This window comes from Onychomys torridus, chromosome 21 (assembly GCF_903995425.1).
Source record: "Onychomys torridus chromosome 21, mOncTor1.1, whole genome shotgun sequence".
Taxonomy (NCBI): Eukaryota; Metazoa; Chordata; class Mammalia; order Rodentia; family Cricetidae; genus Onychomys; species Onychomys torridus.
The window spans coordinates 33,804,595-33,821,574 of NC_050463.1; the positions used below are offsets into that span (position 1 = coordinate 33,804,595).

General features: G+C 49.0%; 1 protein-coding gene across 1 annotated transcript in view; it reads left to right on the forward strand.

The window, feature by feature from the left end:
• Positions 1 to 16,399, forward strand: part of Cib4 (calcium and integrin binding family member 4) — a 56,558-nt gene extending 40,159 nt beyond the window's left edge. Inside the window, exons 4-7 of the mRNA XM_036170254.1 lie at positions 4,598 to 4,739; positions 13,544 to 13,653; positions 14,657 to 14,745; positions 16,369 to 16,399. Of these exons, the coding sequence (XP_036026147.1) occupies positions 4,598 to 4,739; positions 13,544 to 13,653; positions 14,657 to 14,745; positions 16,369 to 16,399 (372 nt within the window). The remainder of the gene's footprint in view (positions 1 to 4,597; positions 4,740 to 13,543; positions 13,654 to 14,656; positions 14,746 to 16,368) is intronic.
• Positions 16,400 to 16,980: the final 581 nt, after the last annotated feature.

Below are 16,980 nucleotides of genomic sequence, written 5' to 3' on the forward strand. Positions count from 1 at the left end.
CGCAAAGCCTTGGCAGCGTGAGAACCATTTCTCCTCACCTTCAGAAATTCTCTGCGTTTTCCAAGGTTGTATTGTATATGTCATTATTCTTACTGTCATTAACTACTGACTTCTGGGTTTCCAGTCTAAGAAGCGTATGTATATTCCGAGAATTCCTTCTCTGGGAAGATATAAACATATGCATTAGCCTTATAAGGTCCCAACAACAAAAAGTCCACCTAAGGAACCAATGAGTTTAGTGGACATAAGGGTACGGGTGAGGGGATGCTTACAGGACCATGAGTGACCCTGCCATACCAAAAAGTCTTTACCCAGCATGGCTTCCCTATAGTCACGCAGATGGTGGTTCCTTTCATTAACCTCCCCCAACTTTTACATTCGAACACCCCAAGACCCCCCCCAGGGCATTTGCAATTAAGACAGAATTGCAGACAGAGGGCTGGGAAGAGTAGCTGGAGTCTCAGAAGAGGGATCATGCTTTTCCAAATTTCTCCTTCTCTGAGGAAACGTCAGTAGCCAACAGGCCCTATCACGACGGTCGCTTGAAAACAGGCACAGCTGGCCTAACGAAGATGGTGATTATTTTACCTAGACGATGGCACACTGCCACCCCTGCCCATCAACCCCCTCACTCCCAGCCAAGGCCTGCAGTAGAGGCCCCACGGGAAGGAAGACTCCGCGTCATTCCCTAGCTGGAAATGTGCGGTGGTGGAGAGCTCGCTGACCTGCCTTTGGCCTGGTTTAGCACAGGCTCAGAGACTTGAAGCAAGGACACATTGTTTTGTCTGTCTGGGTTCTCAAGCCTTCTTGGTATGGAGCAAAGCTGCATTTCAAACAGGAAGAGACCTCAGCGCTGGCACTTTCTTGCTGCTCCCTTTTATCTGCGTTACAAACGTTATCTTCAACTGTGGTTTCCTAGCGGGAGTCTTGTTAAGCCATATAGCCATTTTTGAGAAGGGTTAATGTAGTTAAAATTTGGTCACAATTGATAAAGCCACTTAGTTAGGTTCTTGGGACATAGGAGTTCAAGCTATCAGCGTCAGTTAGAGATAGGGAAAGAGGTATTTCTGGGCATGTTAAAAGAATGGGGGCTCCAGCCTGAAGTGAGCTTGGTTTTTTGAGTGGGTCATGGTCACTTCTGGGACATGTATATGATATATGTATATATTTCTCCATACTACATTATCTATGTTTGTATATGCCTATGATGCATGTGTCTCTGTATAAAACGGACCCCAGGAGCTCACAAAGCAGTTGCTTGGCGTGTGTATTTACTAAGTACCACATGCTCTGTGACTCCCACAATAGAAACATTGTCTCATAACTGCCAAGGCTAGAAGCCCAAGATCCGGGTGTAGACAGGGTTGGTTCTTTCTGAAGACCGGGCGAAGGGTCCGTTCCAGGCTCTCTCTCCCTTCTGCAGGGTTGCTGGCAATCTCTGCTGTCCTTTGACTTGTAGACGCTTCCTTGTGATTCTGCCTCTGTCTCCATGTGCCGGTCTCTGAGAACACATATCCACGTCCAGTTTCCCTTTCTCTAAGGACAACATCGTATGTTATGAGGATCCCTCCTCCGTGTGATGTCACTAGGGAATTACGCCTACAACTCTATTTCCAAATGAAGTCATATTCTGAGGTGGGGTGGTTGACTTTGACACAGGGATTTTGGAGGGGACACAATTTACCTATAGCACTGGCCCCCACTTTAGACCCCCTGACAGAAGACCTCTGAGGGTGAAAGCTTGTGTGAGATTTATGTAGCGTATACCACGCACACACCATAATGTGACCATCCCACTCTTCACAGTTTTCATTGTTCTTTGTTTTGTTCTGTTTTTGAGACAAGGTCTTGCTCTATATCCCTGGCTGGCCTGGTAACCCCTTATGTAGCCAAGGCTAGCCTCTGCCTCCCAAATTCTCCTCCCTCAGCTTCCCAAGGGCTAGGATTAGAGGTGTGCACCACTGCATTGAGCTTGAATCTTTAGAACACTTAGCATGAGCTCTGCCCGCTTCGATATTCCAGTGAACGGGACAAAACCAGGAACTCAAAGCATCATGTTGTTTAGCTGGTTCTTCATCCTGCATGGATGAAGCTCGTCAACTGTCCAACACGAATTCACGTGTTTAAGAACGACCCCAAGTGACCTGTATGCTGAGTAAAATCTGAGAGCTTCATAGCCACCTGGAGTGACACACAATGTCTCATCTCAACTACAATGATGGACAAAAGAAAAGCACGCATTTCAATGTGTGGCTGAGTTCTAGGAGAACAAAAGAAAAAAATATGTATATCCCAAATGTCAAAACTGGAGACCTGAAGCGAGAGAGCTAAGCATTGGCTGATCCAAGCAGGGCAGCTCTAGAGAGCGTGGGTCTGTATGGAGCAGGGGTTCTCAGCCTTTCTAACGCCTGGACCCTTTAATACAGTTCCTCTAGTTGTGACCCCCTCCCTACCACAAAATTATTTTGTTGCTACTTCGTAACTAATTTTGAATCCTAGCGTAAATGTCTGTGTTTTCCAATGGTTTTGGGCGACTGACTAAGGGTTCATAACCCACAGATTGAGAACCACTGGCGTGGATCCTTAGCAGCGGGCCCATGCCAGGTCATTTGCACAGCTGGAGCAGAGAGGCTGAGCCAAACCCCTCTGCATGAAACACACGCCTCTGAAGAGATGCCTTGTCATAGCAAAGGGAGCTAGAAAAAAAACAGAGATCCACTTCAACTGATTAGAACTTTGGGAACTGGGGCTCCACTGTACACTCACATCTGCTCTGCGGGTTTACAGGGTCAGGCGGCTTAGTCAGGGTACGTATAAGAACAGGGATTTAAGGGAGGTATGAGTTATTAGGATTTGTTTTGAAGTACAGGAGAGAGCTGGAGTGTGATAAGGTCTGCTGGGCGGGGACACTGAGCAGCTGGGGAAGGAAAGGCATCCCAGGGTGTGGGAATGGATCAGAGCCCCAGAGAGTGAGCCGAGGGTGTATCAAAGCTGAACTTGCTACTTTTAAAGGTTGCCAAGCATCCTTGCGTGTGGATCCCTACTGAGCTCTATGCTAATCAGCTGTTACTATAATAAAACACTGGAGGAGATCATGTTCGAAAGAGATTACAGCTTTACAGTTTCAGCCCTTGGTCAACTGTCCCCATCGGTTTGGGGCCTGTTGTGAGGCAAGGAAAGGCATTATGGAAAGAGGGTGTAGAGAAGGAAGGTGCCTACCCCGTGGTACCTGGGAAGCAAAAGTAATAAGAGCTGGAGTCCCATGATCCTCTTTGAGGACACATCTCACCAATGTCCTACGACCTTTCACTGGGACCTACCTTTTATAGCTTTTATTACTTCCTGGGGATGAAGCCTACAACATACAGGCTTTGGGGAAATAATTATAATCCGAACTATAGCACACTCTGATGAGCTCTGCCCCCAAAGCCCTCTCTCCACCTGCCTGTTCCTGGGACCCGGAGGGAGAGTCGCAAGCTGGAGTAGCAAGTTTATCTGAACTGGCAAATGGTGGCCGGGATGTCACAAGCCCACGTGGAGGAATGTCAGCCTAGGAGGGAGCTCACTCACCACGGCCAGGGCCAGTTTGAGGGAACCAGAGTTGCTTAGATATCATCATGGCCCTTGGTAATTTGGGACTCTAATTTGATTGTGTGTGTGTGTGTGTGTGTGTTTGTGTGTGTGTGTGTGTGTGCGTGCGCGTGTGTTTAGGAAGCTGTGTGGGGCTTTGGGAAGGGGTGGGGTGGGGCATCACACATGCTAGGCAAAGGCTCTACTCTACTGCTGAGTTTCATTTCCAGCCTGGGCACCTAATTTGAAAACTGCTCTGTTGATCGTGATATCTGTGGTGGTTAAATAACAACCACCAGCTCTCATTGGCTGAGTTGTCTATCAGGCACTCTCATTGGCTGAGTTACTTATCAGACGGTCTCATTGGCTGAGTTGTCTATCAGGCACTCTCATTGGCTGAGTTACTTATCAGACGGTCTCATTGGCTGAGTTGTCTATCAGGCACTCTCATTGGCTGAGTTACTTATCAGACGCTCTCATTGGCTGAGTTATTTATCTTAGTCTTTGTGGCAGTCCTACATGGTAGACATGATTATTATCTCTCTACTTTATACAAGTCTTTAACTCTGACGGATAGTTAATGAACGTATCTATATGGCAGTGGTTCCCTAACTCACAACACAGCATTAAACCTAGGTCTGCTGACGGCTACATCAACATGTTAATAGTTGTTAACTCTGGGGAGTCGATTATAGACGACTTTTGTTTTATCCTTTATCCATTGTTTTTTAAGTTTCCAAGTTATAAATGTAAAATGGAGGGAAATTTAATAGCCATAAAAACCTCAATAAGACGATGCACAAAAACACCCACAAGGCACTGGAATGTGTGCTCAGGAGGAGATGTGGATGAGCAGAGTGATGTCAAGCAGGGTCCCTTGTCCTGGGTCCCTCCATCACCCCCAGGGTCCTGCTTCACCCTACCTTGTTCTTTTTGTCTCAGCCCAGGACTCAGTGCTGATGGCAGGTGGAAGAGGCTAGGGGAGACAACACCCTGATAGACCTTGTCCCCCTCACCCCCATCACAGGTCAACCCTTTCCGAGACCGCATCTGCAAGGTGTTCTCACACAACAACGTGTTCTCCTTTGAAGATGTCCTGGGCATGGCGTCGGTGTTCAGTGAGCAGGCTTGCCCCAGCCTGAAGATAGAATATGCCTTTCGCATCTATGGTGGGTACCTTGGTTGGGGCAATGGTGCTGAATGGGAAGGAGGAGAGGGCCAAAGAGAACCTGCCACATCTGAAATCCAACAACATTAGCTCATTGATGGGATAGTGTAACTGGGATTTATTAGGTCTTGATGAATATATATATCGTATTTCTTAAGTACTGTGAAATAACAAAGCTGGTTGAGAATCTCAGCTATGATACAGAGGCCCTTCCCTTGATGTTATCTATAGAAGTGGCCTTTATTGTTGCTGTGACCAACATACCTGACAAGGAGTACCTCAGGGGAAGGAGAATTTATGGAGGCTCCGTTTGAAGGCATATAGTCCATCGTGGCAGGGACAGCAGGGTAACAAGCAGGCCACAGAGTGGGAATGTGTGGCTGAGACTTCTCACCTCCTTATATGTTGATGGAACAGAAGTCAGAAGCAACACAGGAGGCTGGGTGGTACTATAAGCCTCCAGTCCTGCTCCTTAAGAAATCAGTTCCCTCTCCAGCTAGGTTCCTCCTCCCAAAGGTCCCACGGACTCCCAAAACAGTTCCAGCAGCTGGGAAACAAATGTTCGAACCCATGATGAACCTGGGAGGGCTATTTCAGGTTCAAACCGTAATGCCACCCAAGGGCACTGGGGTCACCAAGGGCAGAGAGAAAGAGTCGACACATATGGGTATGAAGGACTCAGGCTTGTCTGGCAGGAAGAAGATTGGAGGGGAACTTGGGAGACATGAGGCACTGGAGCCAGCTCTGCGTGGTGACTGCGCAGTCTTGAACAAGTAATTTTCCTGTGAATCTGTTCTATCATCTTGAAAGCGAAGGACTTGAGAGAGATCATCTCTGAGGTCTTTGGTATCTGCCCTTCTCCTTGTATTGTCCCCATAGCATGGTGGGATACTCAGATCTCCCAAAAGCAACCGAAAGGGGAAAAAAATCAAAGAAATCTTGACACACCTTCCAACAGACCATGAACCTCTCTGAGTACTTCATGGTAACTCCTCTGCTTGCAGGGGCAGACTGGCATGGATGAGTGCCATCCTTTCTGTTTGAATAGGCCATCCAGCTCCTCCTGTTCTCAGACGTCAGTGAGCAGAATCCTGCAGGCTGAGGAAAACCTTGCTAGGTGTGGTGGCACACACTGGAAATCCTCATGCTCAGGAGGCTGAGGCAGAAGGCTCATAAATTTGAAGACAAAGTGAGCTACCTTGTGAGACCTTGTCTTAAAAAGTCAAGGGCTAGTGTTAGAGCTAGCTCAATGGTCGAATGCTTGAAGGACGTGCAAGGCTCCAGATTCGATTCTCAAAGTAAACAAACAGAACCCCAGAACCCTCTCTAATCTGGAGAACCTGGACAACAGGATTGCAGTCTGAATTAAACCAAACATGTCAGCACTGTTTTGGAGAACTATAACAGAACCCAACGTCTCGACACCGGAACATCTACAATACCCCAAATGAAATCTAAAAGTGACCTGATATGCAAGAAAATTCTTTTAAATCTTGCTGCCGTCTCCAGAAAGGAGACCGGCTCTGACATGACCCAGATACTGAAATTCACTGATAAAGAGTCCTAAAGCAGATTCTGTCACTGTCATCAGCTCCCCAAAGAAACAGAAGCAACGAGAAGGGGAAGGGGGGCGGGGCACAGGGATGGAGAGGGGAGGGGGAGGGAGAAAGAGGAAGACCAGACTGACCAAGAGAACCATTGACCAATGACAGAGCAGAAAGAGAAAAAGCCCCTCCATCCTCTGTCTTGTGCTCTATTGGGCCTTTGCTGGACCCGATGCTGCCCACCCACAATGATGAATGTGGTCTTGTTTTGCATTTTTATGAGTGTGGCCTTGTTTTAAATTTTCATTTGTTTTTTACATTCTTTAGAAAAATAGTGTGTGTGTGTGTGTGTGTGTGTGTGTGTGTGAGAGAGAGAGAGAGAGGGGGGGGGGGGGAGATCCATTGTATTTGACTGGGGTTGCTGACATGGGAATGGCTGAAGGGTATTGACTGGCCCATGGGCCCAGCGTCTACACTACTGAAGAAAATTACTCCCGCCCCTCACAACTGTCACTCACTCCTGACCCCAGAGTGAGGCCTCCTGTGGCCGCCCTCCCCCAGCCCTGAAGGGACTCTCTCTGGCAGTTCTGAATGTGACCTTCTTCTTTATTCAGTTTTCTGATTCACATGCTAATCTCTTCCAGAAATTCTCTCCCAGACACAGCAGGAAATAACTTTTTTTCCGCCTTTATCTGGGCGTTCCTCAGCCAAGTCAAACTGACACATAGGATTGACCATCACAGCCACCATCTCCAATAAAGTAAAAGGAATTCTGCTCACACACACACAGAAATGAAAGGATATGAAAGCTCATCAGAAAAATACAACCAACCATGAGAAGAAGTTAAATGGGCTGGGCCTCGCAGCGTTGACCTGTAATTCCAGCTGCTCCACAGGCCGAAGCAGGAGGATCACATGGTCAAAGTCTGCCTGGGCTACAGAGTGAGTTCAAGGCTAACCTGGGACACTTAGCAAGTCTATATTATAAAATTAAAAAAAAAGGGTTGGAGATTTAGCTCAGTGGTAGAGCGCTTGCCTAGCAAGAGCAAGGCCCTGGGTTCGATCCTCAGCTCAAAAAAAAAAATTAATTTTAAAAAATGAGAGTGCTGGAGTGTAGCTAAATGACGGAACACTCAAGTAGCATGAAACAGCCCTTAGGTTCAAACACACTGCCAAACAGCCGAGCAAACAGAAAATCCCATAGGAAATCAAAACTCACTGCTGGGCTTAACAGGAGAATTGAGATAATGAAGGAAAAGGTAAATCTGAAGACAGATGCAGGGGAAAATCTGAGTAACAGAGAAAGCAAATATCAAGAGAATTAAAGAACAGGGCCTCTGGGACACACGGAGTTAGAAAGGTTGAATATACAACCAGGTGGTCCAATTGGAGTCTCAAAAGCAAAGGGTAGGAAAGATATTTGAAGAACCAACCGTCCTAAAAGTCTTAAATTTGGTACAAGACACAAATTTATAGTGAATCCCAATCCAAAATGAAATCACACACCCGTATATAGTCAGCTCAGCAGTCCTGCCTGGTGTGTGTGTGTGTGTGTGTGTGTGTGTGTGTGTGTGTGTGTGTGTGTATGCGTGTGTTTCTCCTACAGCTTCCTCCTTTTCCCAAGCAGTCCCAAGCGTCCCCAGGGAGTATATCCTGGATCCCCAGCGTCCTAGCTCGCCAGTCACCGCCACAGTTCTGTCAGATGTGGCAGCCGGGCTGACTGAAGTCCTTGTCACAGTCTCTAGGACAAGACACGCCTCTAGCAGAGCGCTGGCCCAGCTCAGCCCTTTCATCTCAGCCATCAGTACAGAGTTGCAAGTCACAGAAACTTAGCTCATGAAGCAATAGATAGGGACAGTGGTTCTTTGTCTGCCTGGGCTGGGTAAAAAAAAAAAAATCCCCCAAAGTTCAGTGGCTTCAGGTGCCACACTTTATGGTTTCAGGGTGTCTGCCAGTTAAGAGTCCAGGCTTGGCTTAATTGGATCCCCCCCTCTTCCCCTCTCCTCTCCTACCTCTGCCTGCCGCCTCCTCCTCTTCCTCCTCCTCCTCCTCCTCCTCCTCTTCCTCCTCCTCCTCCTCTTCTGCTTTCTTTCTATTCTTTTGTGGCAGCCTCTCACGATGTAGTCCTGGCTGACCTGGAACTCACAGACATCGATCTGCCCCTGCCTCCCCAGTGCTGGAATGAAAATGAGCACCACCACTTCCAGAGATCCCCTCTCTTAAAGTCTCACAAAACTCCAGCCAAAGTTCTGGCCAAGCTGCTTCCCATCTGGAGAATGGCTGGCTGGGGGAGACCCTTCAAGCCGCTGGCAGAACACAGTTCTTGTGTTCATGGACCTTCAGCCCCTGGCTTTGCTCTGGCTAGGAGCTGAAGGCCACCCTCGGCCCCTGGCCACACAACCTTCCCAACATGGCCACTTGTCTTCAAAGATAACAAGGAGGGAATAACCCTCGACCCATCTCCTGTTAGAATGGAGTCTTCCATGGCATAACCTGACCATGAAAGTGACATCCATCCCATCACACTTGCCAAATTATGTTGGCTGGAAGCAGGTTATAGGCCCCACTCACACCAAACAGCACCAAGGTTATACAGAAGCATAAACAGCAAGAGGTATGGATTATTCCAGGGGGTAAAAGGGGAGGCATGAGACAGGTGTTCACATAGCCCAGGCTAGCCCCAAACTCACTGCATAGCTGAGGATACCTTGAACTCCTGATCTTCCTGATTCCTCTATCTCCAGAGTACTGGGATTATAGGCAAATACCACCAAACCCAGCTCCAGACATCTGTCTCTGGGAGGTTTCTCCGTTCACAAGTATGGAGTATGTCTACCAACAGAAGTACGGACCCCAAGAGAGAAGGGAAGGGCTGGGATAGCGTTAGGAAATTGTCAGAAAAGCCAAGCCTCTGCATGGCTGCTGATGAAATCTCTTCTTTCCCAGATCTAAGGTTTATTCATCTGTGCCCATGGACTAAAGATGACTACCCTCGTACCTACCTGCATGGCCTATAGAGCCTACTCTGAGCATCTGGCCACAGGCAGCTGCTTCTCCCTTGCAGTTTCTTAGCAGGTCCTAAATGGCTTCTCAAAGCCAGTGATCTGATACCTTGGTTGTATCATCAGCTTTGCCCAACCACCTACAGTCAAGAAAAACAAGAGTCGCTTGAATAAACATGGTCCCAGAGGTTAAGCACTTGGGAGTGAAGACACTTCTCAGACAGAAAAAGCTGGGTGGTGTGGCACTTGCCTGTAATCTAATCTCTGCTCTAAGTCAAGAAAACTGGAAGAAACAGGAGTTCAAGGTTATTCTCCCATACATAGTGAGTTCAAGGCCAGCCTGAGATACATGAGGCCTTGTCTTGATGGAAAGGAGGGAGGGAGGAAGGGAGAGAGGGAGGAAGGAAGGAAGGAAGGATGGAAGGAAGGAAGGAAGGAAGGAAGGAAGGAAGGAAGGAAGGAAGGAAGCTTTGCTGTCTTCCCATGGTTTCCAGAACCCAATAAACAAAATCCCATCAGGGGAGTAGATGCTCACAGCATCTTCCAGACACAGGGCCAACTTTGCTTAGCTTTAGAAATGGGAATGTTCAGTCCTCAGAGGTCAGACTGAGTGGATGGGGCCAAGCGAGAGACAAGACACTCCATCCCAGCCCAGTGTCCACCCCTCTCCAAGTCCCTAAAGCACAGTCAGTTCCCTTCCCCAAGGACCCCAAGCAAAAGACCTTTCAAAAGCTCAATTAAATCATCATCATAAATAGATGCCTGGGACCCGGTGCCCCAGCCAGCATCCAGGATACCCAAACCAATCAGAATTCTTTTTGGGTTCTGAAGATTTGTGACTGTAGGCAGCTGTGAGCTCATTGTGAGACAGAACTCCAGGATCCTTGAATCTAGTACCTGGTATGCGGAAGCTGCTCCACAAGTCTGAAGGTGATGACCCATAAGGAAGGGAAAAGGAGAATTAAAAAGAAGGGCAAAGAGATGGACAGAGAAGACGAATGTGTAGGTAATGCTCATGGTAGTGAATCTTGCAGAAGTCTGAAGACCTCTAGATGCTCTTGAACTGATGACTCCAAGTGAGGTTCAGGGACCAGATACATCAGCTCCCTGCAAGGGAGGGTACCAAAGATGCGGACCCTCTGGCCTCACTTACACCTCCGAATCAAATCTACACCTTAGCAAGACCCACCCTCCACCCCCCACCAATCTCTGCCCCTGAAAAGTCTAGAAAGCCATGCCTTAGCCCCCTGCCTCCCAAACCTGACTGCATCTTCAAATCACCTGGGAGTTGAAGCAAAACAAAAAACCAACCTGATGGAATGGTGGCTCTGGCTGGCGGGCTTTTGCAAAGCCTCCTGGGTATTTCTAACATGCAGTAGGTTTGGAGGCTCTTGATCCAGCTTGCTGTATCAGTTAGGATTCCATCCAGCTACATGTAGCATTGTCCCTGATTTAAAAAAAAAAAAAAAAAGTCTGGAGTCAGGCAGTCCAGAGCTCCAGAAAGTAAACAAGAGCCCAGAGTCCTTTGTGCTTCCCCTACTGTAAAGTCTTGGTATGAGACTGTTGTCCTACTGTCCTCATGGTCACAAAATGGCTTTTGTACCCACAGACTTCTCATCTTTATTCTAGACAGGGAAAGTGGTTCAGAGGGGGATGGGAGAAGGGACAGAGGTGAAATTCACATCCAGAGACACACAAATAAGTCAGCTCTTCCCAAGCTTTCTTGGAACGTCACCAAGACACTTGAGTTTATATTTTCAGGGGCCAGAATGACGTCATACAGCTACCCATGGCTGCCGCAGAGACAGGAAAGCCATGTATTTTCATCTTGAACAAGAACTGTTTGGAGAATGGCTTCTGGTTAAGAATCCAGCAGGGTTAGATCTCCTTGAGGCCTGGAACTCACCTTCTGGGCACCAGTTTCTGCCTTGAGGGACATTCTGGCCTCCGTGTGATCAATGTAACATCTCTCCATACCTCCAGGAAGATTAATCACTTGTCAGAGACCAACATCTCAGCCACACCTTCCTGGTCCAGTCGGCACCAGCTACGGATTCTCAGGCAGAAAGCAAATAGCAGATCTTGCCACACCTTCCTGAAACCAACCACAGAGATGCCAGTGGCTAGGTGAGGCCATGGAGCAAGCCTAGGGAGACTGTTGAAGGCTTACCCTTGGTCTGTAAGCAATAAGCTTTAGCTTAGAGTGGTGCTTTGTGGGAAGCGTGTTTTGGAGGGACTTGGAGGTTAAACATTAACCAATCCAGTTCTCTAAGTTCACGGGGTTGAGAAACATGTGAGAGCAAGCCCCCACACCCACCCCTGAGTGGTCAGTCACAGGCTGTGAGTTCTAAGACTGCTGGGTCAGCCTAGACTGGAACCCAGCCAACGCGCAGACTGCCTGCCTGGCCCTAGCCCTTTCCCAGACTGCTCTGCCCTTGCATCCCCAAAGGACAGGAACCACCCAGGACTACATTTACTCTAGCAAATTATTCTGTTTTCAGATGGCTTGGGACCAAAGCCATGTCATTTTCTGTAGTCTCCGCATATGGGAGCTAGGCCAGCAGGATGCCTGGAGACACTGCAGGGGCTTGGGGAGAGGCTGGGGAGCTTCTTACCGGCAGTGTGGCCTCACTGCAGCTTCTCTGCTCTGTGCCTCCTCCCATGCCTCCGCCCCTTTCACCTGCTCCTCTGATTCACTTCCTATGGTGCTCAGGGGTTATGCAGGGAGAGCACCCAAGAGCAGCTCGGACTAGGGCTCCAGTCACGGACTGAGAAACACAGTCAGGGATATACTGTACCTTCCATATGCCCAGTCTGCTTCTGGGGACAGATATTTCTTGGCTCTGCCATAAAAAGACTGACTCTGTGGTACTGGCAGACTCTGGGCCTCAGTTTCCCTAATAGTCCATTAGCTCTAGCTGCCATTGTTGAAGGTGGGGTGTTATAGCTGCTCAGATTTTCATTTTTAGTACTTAACAATGAGCACCTGGTGGAGCACTAAGCCCTGGCTACAGCTAACAGGAGTCTTCTGTATTCCAGACTAATGCCAAGGGATGGCTACGTATTTCCTATTTAACCTTCACATTGTAGAGGTACAATTATTATTCCCATTTTACACACAGGGAAACTGAGGCTCAAAGAATGAACTGGGATTAAATATATATATTGTGGAGAAGCCAAAAGCAGTTGTCCACAATGGTTCTAAGGCTCTAACACTGGGGATCCAGGCTCCTCTGACTTGTTGCTTTGCCTTCTGTTCCCATGGTTACCTCATGGTCTCAAAGACCTTCCCATAAGTCACTTGCCCTCTTCTGCTAATACGTCATTGGGCAGAGCATAGCCATTTGGCCACCTCTGGCAGCAAGGGAAGCTGGGAAACATAGTGTTCTGTTTGGATGATCCTCTGCCCAGCTAAACATTGGTGGCTTTCTGTAATGATGACAGTCATGAGTGGTAAAGGGCACAGATTTCCTGTAATGTCTAAATGGCGGAGCTTAGTCACGTCCCATCACTTACCAAGTTGAAGTGGACGTTCAGCCGTCCATTTATTCTCTGAGACTTGGCTTTGTGCTGGGCACAGAATTAGGATTCTGCCAAGCTGTAGAGAGTTTGCTCCAGTCTGACTCTTTGAGGAAACAGCTGGAGTTCTTGAAGCCAACCCATTACTAGAACAAGTGGCAAGAACCACTGTCCCACTTCCCTGAGAAGCTAGAACACATGTCCAGCAGCTACTCTCCAGGGCCAGAAGCATCAGATGATACCCAAGGCTTTTGGTCCCAAACCCAGCCCACCCTTCACTCCTTTAGTCTGTCTGGCTCCCGGCCACCAAACCACAGTCTGGCTTCTGAGTTCTGAAATGGACATCCCTTAGCATGGACTTTGACGTGGGGCCGGGTCAGCCTAGGCGGGCTTGAACTTTGCCCTCCCGGTTCCTGGCCTTTCGGACAAGCTACATCACACCTGAACCTTGGTGTCCTCTTGACAAAAATAAGACGATAAAAAGGTGGATGGTGAGGATTCGATGATTTAAAAGAGGACTCGTCTGAGCACACAGTAGGTGCACAGTCAATGCTTATTGCTATGATTGTTGCCTTACTTAGTATTGTCTACAGCTGGCCCTGATGCTGCATGCTCCGCCAGCTACCCATGTGCCATGCCCCAGATTCTAGACCTACTTGGGGCAAGTGGACCCTATGTGGCCTCCCAGATGAGAGTTGGTCCCATGAGCCAGGGACTCAGCCTCTGTTTCCTCTCTGCAGATTTTAACGAGAATGGCTTCATTGACGAGGAAGACCTTCAGAAAATCGTGCTTAGACTGCTGAACAGTGATGATGTGTCTGAGGACCTGCTGATGGACGTCACGCACCACGTGTGTATCCAGAAGTGGAAGGGTGGGGCCTGAGGGTCCAGGTGGCCAACCAAAGCTCCTGGATATCAGGCCATCTCCTTGGGAAGGGATCCAGAGTCAAGCCTGGAGCAGGTGGCACATATCTCCCCCCCACCCCCGCAGCTGCCATGGGGATGGGCAGCACGTGGTGCCCTGAGCAGTGGGCACAGAGTGGAGAGAACTATATCTCAGCTGTCTGTTCTTCCAATAAGAATCTTCTATTCCCCTCCCTCCTGAGAGCCTCCCATCTACATGGGTCACTGAGGGCAGCTGAGCCTATAACAGCTTAGCATCAGATGAACACATCACAACGTTCCCCTGCCCATGTTATTCACTAGGAGCACAGTGCCCAGATGTTCTGATGACAAGGCATGGACACAGCTCTAAAACCTAAGATGGGGCACAGGCTCATGAGCTCTCAGGCTGTGAGATCCCGAGGATCTCAGGGCTGGATGGTAGCACCTCCCACCTGACTCAGGCTTCTTACAATGCGGGGCTCATGCCTATGTCTGGCTAGTGGGGTGAATGGGGTCTACTGTCCTCGCTGCCAGATTGGTGCTGGGGGCTGCTGGGGAGAATCCTTCCAAAAGAAGGCCAGCCTGTGGCTGGGCAGTGGCAGTGCACGTCTTTAATCCCAACACTTGGGAAGCAGAGGCAGGTAGAGCTCAGTGAGTTTGAGGCCAGACTGGTCTACAAAGTGAGATCCAGGACAGCCAAGACTGTTACACAGACAAACCCTGTCTCAAAAAAAAAAAAAAAAAAAAGAAAGAAAGAAAGAAAGAAAGAAAGAAAAGAAAAAGAAAAAGAAGAAAAGAAAGCCAGCCCGTGATGCCTTCTCCACCCCACCTTAGCGCACACACCTTCGCCTCTCTGGGGCAGGGGCCCTAAGACACCCTGCCATAGTTCCTCTACACTGTCTGTCTCCATCTTGAGACCCATCTCCTGTTGGACCCCAGGTTCCTCTCAGCCTTCTTCCTTCTACCAGGTCCTGAGCGAGTCAGATCTGGACAATGACAACATGCTGTCCTTCTCCGAGTTCGAACACGCAATGGCCAAATCTCCAGACTTCATGAAGTAAGACATCCTTGAAGGTCGGGGCTGTCCAACAAGGTTGGAGGCAGGGAAGGCTCCCGAGTCTCCCCTGGACCGATGACATATCTCAGTCTTACCATGGAGGTCATGAGTTTCCTGGGCTCTGCTGAGTCTTTCAGAAGTCATAAAACTGGAGCATCTGAGAAATCAGCTCCTCGGGGAACCAAGACAGGGGACGGCAGGATTCCAGGCTTTGCAAACCATGTGTGAGGGTGGTGAAACCTCAGAGACATTACCCCTGATGGCCAGGACATCTATGCCATCTCCCAGTACCTCCTGGGCCTCACATCTGACCTGTGTATTGCCCACTGTTACCCAGCTACACTGGGAGCTGGGGTGGGGGCGGCAGGGGACATTTTTCAGCAGTGTAAGGGGAAAGCTGGCAAAAGAAATGTCACAGGAGAAGTGACTAATTCTACCTGAGAGCAGAAGGGGCCTCAGTGATCTCTGCTCCAGACTCCCTCCAGATGACAGCCCTCTGTATTTCCAAGGCCATAATTGCCAGTGTTCTGGTTCCTTCCAATTCAAAGCAAAGGCATCATCCTCTCTGGAGGTGGTCCCTCCCGTGACTGGAGTCCCATGAGAAGAGAGATTTCCTCGTGCTGAGTTGCCATCTGCTGTCTTGCACACTCGCCTCTAATGCTGCCCCTTGATCTCATAGGCAAGATGATTTCGAGGAGGAGGATGACTCTTGAGACGTTTATAAACCAACTCACAAAAGTTCAGGGCAGGGTTTAGCAGGGAACTCGGCAGGAGCCCAGGCAGCTGTGTGTTCTCGTCTCTGCCTCTCCCTTTCCCTAACCCATCTCTACCTTCATTCGCTCTACTTCTCTACTCATCCCACACTTACCTTCCATTGCACACCAGCAACCCCTGGGCAGTGAGACATGGGGTCATTGTGTGTCACACACGGGGTCGTTGCGTGTCACGGCCTCCCAATAGGTTTGATTTCTATTGAGTGTTAGTGACTCTTAAGGGATGTCTCAGCTCAACTCTGAGGGATCAGTCCTATCAGAGGAAATCCCTCTTCCTCCACCACAGCCCCGCACAACATCGGCGCTGGAATCCTGTTTGCCTTGTACCTGTGTCTAAATCACCCATTTCTTCCCCCTGGCTCCAGCACCCCAAAATTCAGAAACCTTTTGTATTCTGGTCAATGCTGAGAGAAGCTTTGAAACGGTTTAGGAACCGGAGAAATAGCTTAGCTGGGAAACAGCTCCCCATGATGCAATCATGAGGACTTGAATTTGATCCCTGGCATCCATGTTCAAAGCTGAGTATGGTGGTACCCGCTTGTCATACCAAGGCTGGGGAGCCTGAGACAGCGTGGTCACTGGTGCCAGCAAGAGACTTTGTCCAAAACCAAAAACAAGGTAGACGGTTCCTGAGGGACCATACTGGAGGTTGCTCTTTGGTCTCCATACATGTGCGTATGTGCACATGCACCCTCACTGACACTCATACACACACACACACACACACACACACACACACACACACACACACACACACGAAAGTTTGAGTTGGCTGGGACCATTACTCACAGAAACGGGCCTGATGGGACAAGGTGGGGACCTCAGTTAGCTCTGGAATTTTTTCTTTCAGTTCCTTCCGGATCCATTTCTGGGGATGTTGATACGGAAGCAGCCTTCCAGTTCTGCAGCCTCAAGGGAGACCCCTGGAGCCCACCTGTGCCCAGGCACAGTGAGAGCTGATTGGAAGTATGATTTGTCTGTCCCTCCTTCACCTCCAGAATACTGTTTACTAAATAAAAATAAATGTGTTTCCCTCAGCCCATCCCTACCCACTGCTTTTTGAAAGCAGGGTTCTACATAGGGCGTTGGAATTGAGAACTGCTCGTTCTAGAAGTCAGGTTTGCCAAAAACTCCAGGCAAGCCGGGATGGCAATCCTTTTGAGGACAGAGTTCAAGCCTCAACCCGTGTCAGAGGAGGGGACCGAGCCAAATGGAACGAAGTTCAGAAGGGAAATATTCGACCTTCCCTCCTCTGGAACCTACCCTTGACCCCTCGTCTCCCAGAGCAGGGTCAGGGATGTGCACATAGCTGTCATTCCAGCTGGCGCCTGGCTTCTCTGTCTTACTCCCACGGAGAAGACATCTCGGCCCTGCTTGCCACCCTTGGGCTCTGGGGATGGGACCATGTGTGGCCAGCATTTAGGGCTTATTTGCTTTGCTCTTCAGCCAAGCCCTGCAATGA